Source organism: Silene latifolia, chromosome 7, assembly GCF_048544455.1.
Source record: "Silene latifolia isolate original U9 population chromosome 7, ASM4854445v1, whole genome shotgun sequence".
Classification (NCBI taxonomy): domain Eukaryota; kingdom Viridiplantae; phylum Streptophyta; class Magnoliopsida; order Caryophyllales; family Caryophyllaceae; genus Silene; species Silene latifolia.
This window is the reverse complement of record NC_133532.1, coordinates 117635037-117648241: the sequence shown is the minus strand read 5'-3', so window position 1 is coordinate 117648241 and position 13205 is coordinate 117635037. Positions and strand designations below refer to the sequence as shown.

At 37.7% G+C, this 13205-nt stretch overlaps 1 protein-coding gene across 1 annotated transcript; it reads left to right on the top strand.

Annotated features, from left to right (window-relative positions):
* Window positions 1–1592: 1592 nt before the first annotated feature.
* LOC141592715 (DEAD-box ATP-dependent RNA helicase 1) lies at window positions 1593–12777 on the top strand. Its single transcript, XM_074413492.1, has 11 exons — window positions 1593–1737; window positions 2647–2777; window positions 3444–3678; window positions 5266–5520; window positions 6749–6903; window positions 8483–8654; window positions 9286–9473; window positions 10182–10386; window positions 10769–10883; window positions 11611–11774; window positions 12293–12777. The coding sequence occupies exons 2-10, from the start codon at window positions 2656–2658 to the stop codon at window positions 11727–11729; spliced, it is 1566 nt and encodes a 521-aa protein (XP_074269593.1). The 5' UTR covers window positions 1593–1737; window positions 2647–2655; the 3' UTR covers window positions 11730–11774; window positions 12293–12777.
* The last annotated feature ends 428 nt before the right edge of the window (window positions 12778–13205 follow it).

Here is a 13205-nt window from a genome sequence, read left to right as displayed (position 1 = left end):
AGTTACACCCGGAACACCTTATTTTCTAATTCAAACATTTATTTAACTTGCAACAAAACATAATTAAAGTTTAGCTAATGAGGTTAGGACAATTACTTGCTCATATATGAGAATTTATATTCATCACTCAGTGATTTGATGACTTTGATTAATTTTGAGAGGAAGGGGAATTTTTTTCTTGGGTTTTACAAAAAGGGCAAGGTAGGAAAATATTATGACCAAAAAACTCGTACATGAGAAAACAATTAAGACCATAGATAAGTTTGAATTAAAAGGATGCGATAGTGTAATTGTTAAAGCTTATAAAAGGTTGTTTCAACTTAATATGAGGTACTAGGTTCGAGTTTTTAAAATGTAAATAGTGTAACTCACTAAACTTGAATCAAGACTAAAACAGGATAATATACATAAAAATATTTCGAGAGTGTTTGGTTGAGTGTTTAACTAAGTTATTTTCAAATGAATTATTACCCTCTCAGTTTCATTCAGTTCAACGTAGCTTTATACAATTTAGCCTAATTAAGATCAATTTCGTTAAATTCTATCCCGTTCAGATTTTTTCAATAAAAAAAAGGGAGTTGCTAAATCCCGCACATCATTTTACTTAATCCCGCACATTTGATCCCTCTATACCGAGTATGCTCCTCTCATTTCTCACCCCCATGAGAGAAACAGGAGAGAGAAAAAAAACAAAGAAACCAAACTGCCTAAATCCCAACCCCGACAACTCCTTCCCCACCACCCTCCTAGCACGTCGACCACCATTCCACAGCCCAATCCTCGCCGACCATCCATCTGCAACCCCACCCCCGCCGACCACCTCTCCTTGCTACCATCCCTGAGTCGACAACCTCCTCCCCGTGCCTGCAACCTACAGGAACCACCATACTCGGCGACACCTGCCTGGCACTACCACTCGATGCCGCCCCTCCAACCATCTTACTCCGCCTGACGACCCCCAACCACCACTTCAACAACCCAAGGCAATCGAAACCCTAATTGTCGATAATAGGGGGAGGTGGTGACGGTTTGTGACGATTCTAATCGAGATGGGTGTTCGACGGTGCACAATGGTCGTCGAGGTTGGGAGATGGGTGGTCATGGCTGGGGAATGGGTGGTCGGGTAATGGTGAGGAACTGGACGGTTTTTATTTTATTTTTTATTTTTTTTTTATAAAAAGGGCAATAACGGAATAATGGTGAAAAATGTGTAAGATATAGTAAAAGTGTGTGCGCAGTTCATAGACTATACATCCTAGTACCTCTTATTGTTTATTTTTTGAGTTTTATTTTAAAGTTTTTGAGTCTTGCTTTAGTATAAAGTTTTTGAGCACATTTACTAAAACAATATACTAAAAAAATATAATATTGCTCAAAAACTATATTTATAAATGGTAATATGCTCGGAAAAAAATGTGTATATGCTCAAAAACTACAAGGTTTGAGGTATTACATCAGATGCGTAATCCTTTTTCTCGTGTGTGCGAAATTTAGCAATTGCGTAAAAAAAACACGACCTAGTTTTTATTTGGTCCGGTCCACTTGAAGACCAAAACTTATTTGGAGAGTCCGAAAAGAAAGCCAAAAAAGATAAAAAAAAAAAAAAAACACTTCAATTGCGGGGACACCAATTATCAAGCGTATTCACCCTGCCTCCACCAGTCCACCCCCACCCGCACCCCAGCCTCCTCACTGTCCTCAGTTCTCCTGTTTCATCGTTTTCACAACAGTCAACAGGTACGTTCTCCTTAATGTCTGTGCTAACAATCATTAACTGTTTAGCTATACCGGTCTTCTTTGCTTTCCGCGTTTTTTTTCAAATAACCAATGTTTGTTCGTGTTGCTGTTTGTGCGTTGAACAATAAACAATTTTGATTAGGGGGCTAATATTTAAACAACTGATTTTGTGTATGAATACTACGGGCTTGCTTGGGATGTGGTTAATTATTACCGGAGTAATAGAGCCTAAATGAACTAAAAAAATGGAGGAAATTGATGGTAGTTGTAGATGGAAATTGGTAATGGAGGAAGATAGTGTAATTGTCCTTCCATACGGGAGTATTACTCAACCACCGAGCGGTCAAGGGGGCCGAATCAGTGGCGGATTTAGGGGGCTAGCAAGGGCGCTCGCCCCCGCTGGACATTGGAAAATTCGGATTTCTTAGTTAAAATTTTCGATTTTACTTTACGGCATTATCATTTTGCCCCCCCCCCCCCCCCTAACCCCCCCCCCCCCCCCCCCTAACGGCAAATCCTGGCTCTGCCACTGGGGAGAATGGTAATTTATTCACTAAACTATACATGGACTAAAATAATCAGCAGGGCGGCCCCCTCCCGTCATAACTAAGGCTCTTTACTGGCTGTCTAGGTTTTCGTATGTAATCTCTCACTTTTGCTAACTGTGTGATGCATTTTTTGTGTTGTAAACAAATAATTACTGATTTTGTGATTTGATTCGTGCTATTTCATTCACCACACAGAATATATCCATTTGAATGTTTTGATCGAAAATTCTGTTTGTGGTTTGGCCGAATGAGAAAACTTGGTCTATGACCAAACCCTAGGAATTTTTATAATGATTTTTTGGAGTTACTATAAAGTCTTATAGAGCTTGTTTTGCTGTCTATTGCACTCTTCTGTTTTTAGCTTCAAGCAATGGCTGAAACTGAAATTCAAACGCAAAAGAGTGAACCAGTGCTGGCATGGATGAGAAAGCCGGTTAATATCAACCTCGTTGACGAATCTCCTATCGCTCTCCTCCCTTTCCTTGACCCCAGGTACTCCCTATTTGCATATTTGCTTCTTTCAATTTCATTTACACATCCGACCCCCTTACCCCGCAATATGGAAGAGCCCTTCAAGGCACTGGGGTAACGTTGTTGTTGTATTGTCATTGTTAACCAGTTTGTACATGCTGTTTTCTAAGAACACAGGTAGTATGATTAGTCTCCAATACAGTTAGAATATACTCCCTCCGTCCCGGTCATTTATTTACTTTTGGTTTTGGTACAAAGACCAAGGAGAGGGGAAGGGACCATTTAGGGGTGGTGGACTTTAGTGACAAGTGGACAATTGGTTATGTGGATGATCAAATTACCCTTCAAAAATATTCCCAATATAGAAAGGTAAACAAATGAACGGGACAAAGGGAGTATATAATGAAGATAGCATTGATACGTTCATAATGGGGAGTAATTGTGTTTTATAATTCTATACTCCTTCTATCCCATTCATTTGTTTACCTTTGATTAAAATACCCCTCACAATGAATAAAAGAAGGTAAACAGATTAGGACGGAGGGAGGAGTTGTTAGAGAATCCAGAGATATCGTTGGTCAAAGTTGAATTTAGAAATAAAAAATTTCCATTGTTATTGAACTAGAAGGGATGTATCTATTGATGGGATTTATTGAGGTTGATAGCCCACGAATCCAACTGCTGCAGGTTGCAAGAGGCTTTAAAGAAAATGGGGTTCTCTTCACTCTTTCCAGTGCAAGTAGCAGTTTGGCAGGAGACTATTGGTCCTGGGGCTTTTGAGCGAGACCTTTGTGTAGATGCACCTACTGGTAGCGGGAAGACGTTGGCTTATGCTCTTCCTATTGTGCAAATGCTAGCAAGTCGTTCTGTAAAATGTCTGCGTGCGTTGGTGGTGCTACCTACTCGTGATCTAGCTGTACAGGTTTACTTTCCACAACTTTCATTCTTTATTTTCTGACCCGCATCTTTGTTACTTTTTGATTTGCTTCTTCTGAGGAATATCTTTGCTTTAAAGTCATTCCTTGAACAAGAGACAAGATAGTGTTAAGAGGGTTGTCAGGAGATTGAACGAGCGCTCTGACTAATGATACAGATTATTGCACTTTCTAATGTTCTGGTAGAGTTCTTATCTGATGGACCAGTTGAATCTCTTCAATTATAATAAGCAATGTTACTCTGATTCTGCTGCAAGTTTCAGAGTGTTGGATACGGCTTTTTTTAGTGAAGTTTTCAATTTGTTGGTCTAAAATGAATTGTTATAGGTCGTGTCAGACCCACGACCATAGTGAAGTGTTGGAGTAACATTGGTAATAAGGATCTAGGCCATGGATTATGGGAAAAAAACTTGTGAATGTTATATTACAGTAGTATGGGCTCAGCAATAATATTTAGAGAACTGTTTCATTTTGGGTTGTTTAATGACCAGCAGATAAAGGAAGATGGTTATGTGCATTTTGCCAGTTTTGCCGCAATGTTTTTGTGACGTTTGGAGAATGCTAAATGTAGTTTTCCTAAAGCAAAGTTTGTCAGGCTTAACAACATCACTACTTGGATTGTAATTGTAAGCGATGGACAGAGAATGGCTTACTAATCTTAAACCCTGATTTTTTATTTTTTTATTTTTTTTCCTGTTTCAGAAGTCAGAACTGTGTGTTCTTTTATGGTAAGGTTCTGTATCTCGCAGCTAGAGTTACTGGTGTTTCACGATGGAATATAACCTTGCTTTTAAGAAAAAAGATGTAAAAGAGAAGGATAGTGGGTCTCAATTAACATGTACTTCTTAATGGATTTTGATCACGGCGATGTGTTTCATTTTCCATGCTGGAAAAGTAATTTCATGATCTAGCATGTTTGTTGATAAGGATCATTACATTTCCCTGCGAATAACATTACCCTATTGCCTCGAAGATTCTCGCCTATGGCGTGGTAGGTAGGTAGGGGGTTCATTTGTACATGTAGAATACCTTACCCAAAAGGCCTAAATAGAAAGATGCCGATTTTCAAAAACTGTGCCGATCAACTACAACTTCAGAAAAACAAGAAGCATTATAGGTTTGGGAGCTATTTTTCTTTGTCCTATCATATTCCAAAGCCAAATAATAGTGGTATTTTAACTTTACTGGAAGTACGTGTGATCGTTACTTTCCACCACTCATAGAGAATTGTCTGAAATTGTTTTCTGTATCATGCACCTTATTATCTTACTTTCTTTACTGCATTTCTGAAAATGATGTTCTGCACTGGTCTTTTGCAATGTGTTCTGCAACCTAGTTACAGACTTAGTGGAATGCAATCCAAAGTTGGAATGTGATTTTTATCAGATAATGGTTCTTGCATAGTCGAGCAGTTGGAATCTTTTCATAGTTCTCTTCAGCTGATCATTGAGTATATGACTTTCACTTTTGCAGGAGAACAGAACTAATAATTTTAATTGTTGTTTATTGATGCTGTTTTACTTTATAAAGGTTTTTATGTTCAGAACTTCAGATATTTACTTCAAATATTTCAGGTAAAGGAAGTTTTTTCTGCCCTTGCTCCTGCCGTGGGCTTGTCTGTTGGTTTGGCTGTTGGGCAGTCCTCAGTGTCAGATGAAATTTCAACACTAATTAAAAGACCTAAATTTGAGGCTGGTTTCTGTTACGATCCGGATGATCATGCCATAAGATTGGAGAGTGCGGTGGACATCTTGATAGCTACTCCAGGGAGGCTTATGGACCATATAAATACTACCAAGGGCTTCACGCTTGAGCACCTGCGATATCTTGTAGGTACCTTATCCTTTAATCTGAGTCCATTGCATATAGAAAGAGCACTGCAGGAGTTACTATGTTATCTGTTATAGTACAGGGTGTATGAAATATGACCTACCAATTTTTTTAATTTTTTTTTACTACAGTTTTTGTTCAAAGTTCATGCTTTCTTCATGCTTGGACACGTCCTTAACTGTTAAGGTCAAAGATCTAGTATCATCATAGACAGGAGTTTACTTTTCGTGTGTCTCGCAAACCAAGGTGAAATGGATTTTGTCTCCCTGATTTTGTTAGCAGCCATGATATCTCTAGGAAGTGGTTTGTTTGATATAGGCCATTGTTAAGGTAAGTTATGCACTAGATGACTAGATAGTTGGCTAGTTTTTATCTTGTGCGACTTGCATATGTTGGCTAGGAAATGGGTGATAAAGGTGATTTCCAGGAAGTTAAGAAGAATATGGCTAGTTTCCTAGCTGTTAATAATCTACCATTTTGGGAGCCTTTTAAGCTTATTAATATGCTTTTTAGGGGGCGTTTTAAACTTCGAAGAAACTCGAATTTTGTGTAAAGGAGGTCAATAATGGAGTGTAATTATCTTGAGATTTGATAAAAAAAGGGTGGCTTGAACTTTTATTAAAATATAAATACAAGGGGATTGATGGATCTTATGACTATTCATTTTAGTTGACATGGACTCTAAATCATGTCCAGACTAAAGCTGTATTATCGCTTTTAGTCAGGTTTGCTCATGCCCTTACATTTACTGTAGACTTACAAATAGTCTAGTCTCTCTAGGTTTTCTGTCACATGCTGTTTAAAGTTTGTAAGTCCATACTTATTGAAAGGAGCTATTGATACATATGGGGTAGGATGTCACTTTCATATTATAAAGTGTTCTTCATTCTTGATCATTGATGGATAAGCACTTGATTTCCTATTTGCTGCAGATGCGGCTATAAACATTCCTTCAAACATATAGATGTGTATACTAAGATACTGCTTTTTGACAGTCCTAGTCGCTGAATATTTTTCTCAAAAACCAAAGACAGTCCCTGTTGCTGAATCTGACATAATTTTGACTGTATATATCCGTCGGGGATGTGAGCCATGGTTGTGTGTTTATGTAAATTAGTGCTTGCGAGTCCCAGTTGCTGAAAACCTTTCTTAAAAAACAAAAACAATCCCTGTTGCTAAATATGACATAATTTTGATTGTTTATATTCCTCAATTTTTTTATTACAGGTCGTTGATGAAACCGATCGGTTACTCAGGGAGGCATATCAGTCGTGGTTGCCCAGTGTCCTTAAGCTGGTCCAATCAAGTGACGAGGTATCTGCTCCTCATGTCAAAGCTTTCTCTACAGCATTTTGTGATTCCTTCAGGACAATCAGAAGAGTGTGAGTATAACAATAATTACCTCCCCCTTCATTTTGGCATATGATGAACAGTACCTTTTACTTTGTTCAAAGACTGTTGTTGGTGGCCTTTATGTATGATGCGTTGTGTTGAACTTTGATAGTGATATTTTTCTATCGGTGTTGGGTTCTCCATACTAATTCTTAACTTTCTCACCTTTTTACTTGAGTATAAAATATATTAAAGTCAGGGAAACAAAAAAGAAACCATGATCCCTTGTTCTATTTTTATCCAGCCCCAAATTGATTGTAAAGAATGATGTGTCCCTGTGAACAAACAGGAGTCTTGCTCAAAACTGAACACACAGGCTGTAAATAGGCAAATCTCTATAACAAGCAATCCTTGCTGCTCCCATGTCCTAAAATTTAATCCAGACGACATTCGCCAGAAGTCTTGTTTAGGACACGCTAAGTGCTTCCATCATTCATCAGTGAGCTTGTCTTACAACTCACAAGGCATCCATGAGTTCATAGTGATTGAGAAAATAAGAGCCACTTTCCTGACTTTTAAGACCCTCCGTTTCCGAACAATTTCGTTAGTAGTATGGCCATCACCCATAGGACCTCAGTATCTTCTACTAGGCCAGGATCTCATTGGTGTTAAAAGCCTACATCAAGATGAAGTTTGATCTTCCATATCTGATTCATAGTCATGCTAAGAGATCGTTTGGATTGAGGGATTTGAGGGGAAGGGAGCTAATTTCCTTTGTTTGCAAAACGGAGGTAGAGGAATGCTGAGGGGAGGGAAATTGGGTCCTCCCATTTCCTTCCGTTAAGGCAAATCAGAAATCTTTCCTAAGGAAAGATTTGGAAGAAAAACTCTCCCCTTCCTTCCCTTCCCTCTCTTTCTTCTCCCCTTCCTTTCCCTCCATTTTTCTGTGTCTAAACAAAGCCTAAAGAAGAAGGCACTGCTATAGTCAAAGCTATTTTGAAAGAGTACAGCTAAAAATATATTTTTTTGATGTTATTTCGTACCATTAGAAAAATAGGCTGTATACATTTGGAATCTTGTGCTGGAAGTTAGGCAGTGGAAGTTATGGAAGAAGCTCCCTCTAGGTTGGCTAGTCAATTACTGAATGGGTGGGTGTCTCGAATACTATAATACTACGTCCTTGATCCATCAGTCTTTACTTCACATATGATCCAATGAATCTGTGGTGGTACTCATTGTCAAGTTCTATGAGTTCATTCTTGTTGACACCGTATCGCATGATCACAGTGCAGTTAATCCATGCCAGTTATTAGACTTTATGCTTCTTGCTTCCTGCCTTTGATCAAGATGGACCTTGACATGGGCTTCTTGGGCTCAGTTGTGTTGATAAAACTTTACAGCGAATTGTTTTATTGAACATGGCAGCTAGGTGGATCAATGACCTAACTTGGAAACTCTATGCCTCTTTTCATAGTTAATGCGAGATTGCGAGCATGATATATGCTTGTTTGTTCAAATTGTTTTTGGCTGATGAATGTACTGCAAATGCTCAATTTAGATGACTTTAATGCATCTGTCAATACTTGGCATCTAATTCAGATTCTAAAGGGTTTGTTCATCATGTGGCAGTGGGGTTGAAAGGGGATTCAAGGGGAAAGGTAACCCCAGGCTTGTAAAAATGGTTCTTTCTGCAACAGTAACTAGAGATCCTAGCAAACTTTCTCAGCTTGAGCTTCATCACCCATTGTTCCTGACAACCGGCCGCTATCAAGTTCCTAAAACGCTGGAGTCTTACAAAGTGGTATGCTATATCATTCTCTCAAGACTTTAAAAAGTTATGATTTTGCTTTTCACTTATTATTTTGCACAAGTAAGTTGTGTTACTGGGACATTGATATCCTTTCATGCAATCGGAACAATAGTCAATGATGTCTAGTTGAAAACTGAGTTAATTACTCATGTATATGAAGAGAATAGGATCTTAATTAATGTTGTTGGGTCCCTTGTTAACTGCATGGGCGCATGTCAGTAACACTTTGAAGCATTGTCATTGATTGTAGGGATAAGGTATGAAGTATGAAACAGAATCTCTGTCAAACTGGTAGTAGTTTTTTTTTGCTGCTGTTGTTTGGGTGGGATTGGAAGTTGTTTCATAGGGAATAGGGAACCACGTCTTGTTCTCGTATGCTAAGGTGTTAATTATTTGTTATGAACAGTGTTTCAATGGATTGTGTAATGTCTGATCTGTAGGCGCTGAACTTTGAGTAACAATCAAATTCTTCCTTAAAAAAAATGTTCTTTGATGCTCATTATATGAACCTTTTCTTGGTTCAGGTCATGTGACAGGATTTTACTTTATTTGTTCATGGAGTAGAATCACTAATCCCAATGCAATATAAAATTTCCGCTCTCTTTCGATATTATCTATGCAGATTTGTGGATCAAAGGATAAGTCCCTGTACTTGGTAGCACTGCTTCAGAAGTTAAAAGGGGAAAAATGTGTTATATTTACATCCTCCGTGAAGACAGCCAATAGGCTATCTAGCCTGCTGAATTATTTTGATGATTTGCAGCTACATACCAAAGTTTACTCAGGTGCTCAACGACAGGCTGTGAGAAGGTAGGAACAAAGTGACTCCGTCGTGCTCACAATCATGTCCCTGAGTGATCGCTTTTTTTCCCCTGTCTTAATCTTTAAGGTTTGCCTGAATGATGAACTAAATGTATCCTCTTTTTTTTTTGCTGATTTTGCTTGTCGTGTTAAAACTATGTTGGCTAGATCTAGTAGTGTTTGTTAGGCAGTCCTTTTCTAATTTCTATATAACAATCCTGAAGAATAAAAAGTGCTTCTAATTTTTGTGTGACATGCCAATAAAAGGCTGTGATCTTTTGCTTCTCTGATCTTCAACAATCTGACTGTATAGAAAGAAAAATATGGAAGGGATGCATTTTCTTTTCTTTTTCTGGAAGGCATATTGAGAGGAAGGAGAGAGATAGAGAGAAAGAAGGTCTAAAAGGATGTCGTATGTATTTCCTAAGAAACACATTATTCCAAAAAGGAGGGACTTCTGACGAGAAACTGAATGTGAAGGTTTAATCATAGTATTAAATTTGGGCTGCTACATCACATCTCGACCAATGTGAAGGTTTAAACATCCTGACTGCAATGCTCGGGTGAATTAAGTTTTGCTGTTGTTGTTACTATTTCCATCTTACTGCATTGCTTTATGTATCTTGATATTGCAATATTTCTTTTTCGTACATATTTCATGTTTATGTGCATTGGCAATTCTTCCCGATCTAATTAAACTCTTCTCTTGGGTTGCAGCAAAACATTGAAAGCATTCCGGAAAGGGGTAGTGGAAGTGCTTGTTTGTTCTGATAACTTCACCAGAGGAATGGATGTTGAAGGGGTTAAAAATGTAATTAATTATGATATTCCACTGTACATAAAATCTTACATTCATCGGGCTGGGCGAACAGCTAGAGCAGGGCAAGCTGGATGCTGCTTCACATTGCTCCGGAAAACTGAAGTATGAGGCCTTGCTATGACTTTGTATTTGCGCTCAATTTTATCTTGCAAAAACTTGCCGGTAATTAAAATTGAAATATATGAGGAAATTTAACTGCTTGTTCCCATGAATAAATTGATTGCATCATTTGTAAACGGATAATACTGGTCATATGAAACTTGCATTCCCTGGTCACAGGAATATGACTAGAGTAGATCTACTGGGTCAATGCAATTAAACTCAACTCTCCTGCTGTTACTAGTAGCCTTTTTCCCACTTTTACTATGACTTTTATTTAGTTTAGCGAAGATATCTTCTCTAAAACTGTTGAAATTGTTGATTTGAACATACTTGGAAGACATTAGTGCCTGCTCGTGTACGTAAATACCTGGTTTTTTTTCAGGAGCCACGATTCAAAAAACTCTTGCAGAAAGCACCAAAATCAGTGGGCAGCGCATGTACCGTTTACCCTCTTCCCGTGGAGTCCATCGAGTCCCTTCAGTCTGCATACATGTCTGGTAATTTATTTTCTAGATGCTGTACTGTGGAATTTTTTTTGGTGCCTCATGTCTCCCTTCCCGATCATATTTTAATGCTGTACTGTGGGATTTTTTTTGGTGCCTCATGTCTCCCTTCCCGGTCATATTTTAATGGCAGTCTGGAGAAATATTTGTAATTCTATTTTAGCTATTTTTTTAGATCCGCGTTGCAGTTTGATATTCTTAGTTACCCTTTCTTTTGGCTCTATTCTGTTATTATTTGTTTTTGCTGGGTAGTAATTTTTAGAAGAAAAATTCCACATCTTTGCGACTTTTGAAACTATTTTGTCTACTGAATGTTTACTTTGCTTTCCCTTCTTTCTTCCTAGTTATTTTTATTATTTTACCTACCATTAACAGTTTGAATGTTAAATTCGGGCTTGATCTGAGAATTTGTTTGTGGCTTTTTTATTATTATAGAATATAGATCGTTGTTTACTTGTTGCTCTCGAAATTCTGTTTGTTCACAATCTATCGTATTATATTGTGGATTTGTTTTTTAGGTTTTTGCTTGATCATCTGTATATAATTAGTTTTTAATGTTCCTTCAATATGCAAAGTTATTATAATATCGCAACCCTATCTGTACGTTGAAGGCCAGTTGTGATCATTTAATCTATATCCAAAACTATGTAGTGGTAGAATGTTGAAATTTTCGCATTGATCTATCAAACAACTATTTTTAAATCTTTTTTCATTTGCCCAGCTTTGGATAGACTGAAAGAAAGTGTAGAAACAGAAGAATCACGGAAACGTAAATTCCCCTATAAGTCTCCAAAGTACCAGGCAACAAACGAAGGGACTAAAGCTGGCTTAACGGAGTAGGAACGGGAGTCATCCCTGAGACTCCTGATACTATGGTCGTGTCAAGTAAGTGATTCATTTGCTTTAGAAGCGTTTATGCATGCAGGAAGCCGAGCATCATTTATTTTTGTTAATTAGCATCGTTACTCGTATTGACTAGACGTTATGGCCAACCTAATTTTGGTTTTAGGGCATCCTTTTCTAGTAATCTACTGGGGATTATGATGAATGATCAAGTGTTTTCTGATTTCAAATTGCAATTATTTTCGATTTTTCGTATTTGAAGCTTTAATCATTCTTAATTTTGGCATTTGACAGCAGCAATGAAACAACTTTAAACCAATGTAGTCCTAGAATATTTAACAGCATTACGAAAAGGTTTTGTCAATAAAATACAACTTTCTCTAAGCTTCATTTTCCATTATATGTTTCAAAACAGAAGGTTTTTTTAAAAAACAAAACCGACAAGCTTAGTTATACAAGTACTAACGGTGATAACTCTCACCGTGATCAAAACTCGTTTGCTTCAACACTAATATCACAAGCAAAACAAGGTACTAACATTTTCTTATCCACTTCGACAGAAAAGTTTAGAATACACTTGAAGTGAAGACGATGAAGAAGAAGAAGAGAATGTTGATGGTTGATCTGCAAGAGTTCTACTCTTCAAATTTGCTGGCATCGAACTCAAGCTGCACTCCTTTTCCTGATCTTCATGAATGGTATCTAGCATGTTCAAACTTCTACGCTTCATGATTTTCACAAACTTTGGTGGTGCATTCTCTATCGCGATCCTTGCAATTCGTGCAGACGCCATTTTTTGTTGTTATTTTTCGGGTTTTTTTTTTTTCGGGATTGTAGAAAAGTAGCTGGATATTGAATTGAAGAGGAAGATATGTTTTGAGTTGTAAGAACCGATTTCGGTATCGAATTTAAAGGCACAAGCATTAGCAAAAGAACAAGTCATGTATATTTAGTTGTCACGTCGTTCTTTAACATGCCGGCAATAATTTTAAATATATTTAATGCAAAGAAAATGATGGATAATATAACAACAAATTTAGGGTTATGGTCGGCAACTGCATTGGCTAATCGTCTATCCAAATGGATAGCTATACCCTGTAGGATTTTGTCCCCTTCGATAGCTTCCGATTTGTACCTTTTCCACGCGTCCGGTGTTAGATGCTCCGTTTCCAAATGCATACGTCTTACCATTTTGTAAGATTTTGTCCCTATTAATAGCTTTCGATTTTACCTTTTCCACTTGTATGGTGTTAGATGCTCCGTATCAGACCGTATCCTAATGCATACGGCTACCATTTAGTAAGATTTTGTCCATATTGATAGCTTCTATTTTTACCTTTTCCATTTGTATGGTGTTAGATGCTCCGTATCAAACCGTATCCTAATGCATACGTCTACCATTTAGTAAGATTTTGTCCCTATTGATAGCTTTCGATTTTTACCTTTTCCACTTGTACAGTGTTAGATGCTCTC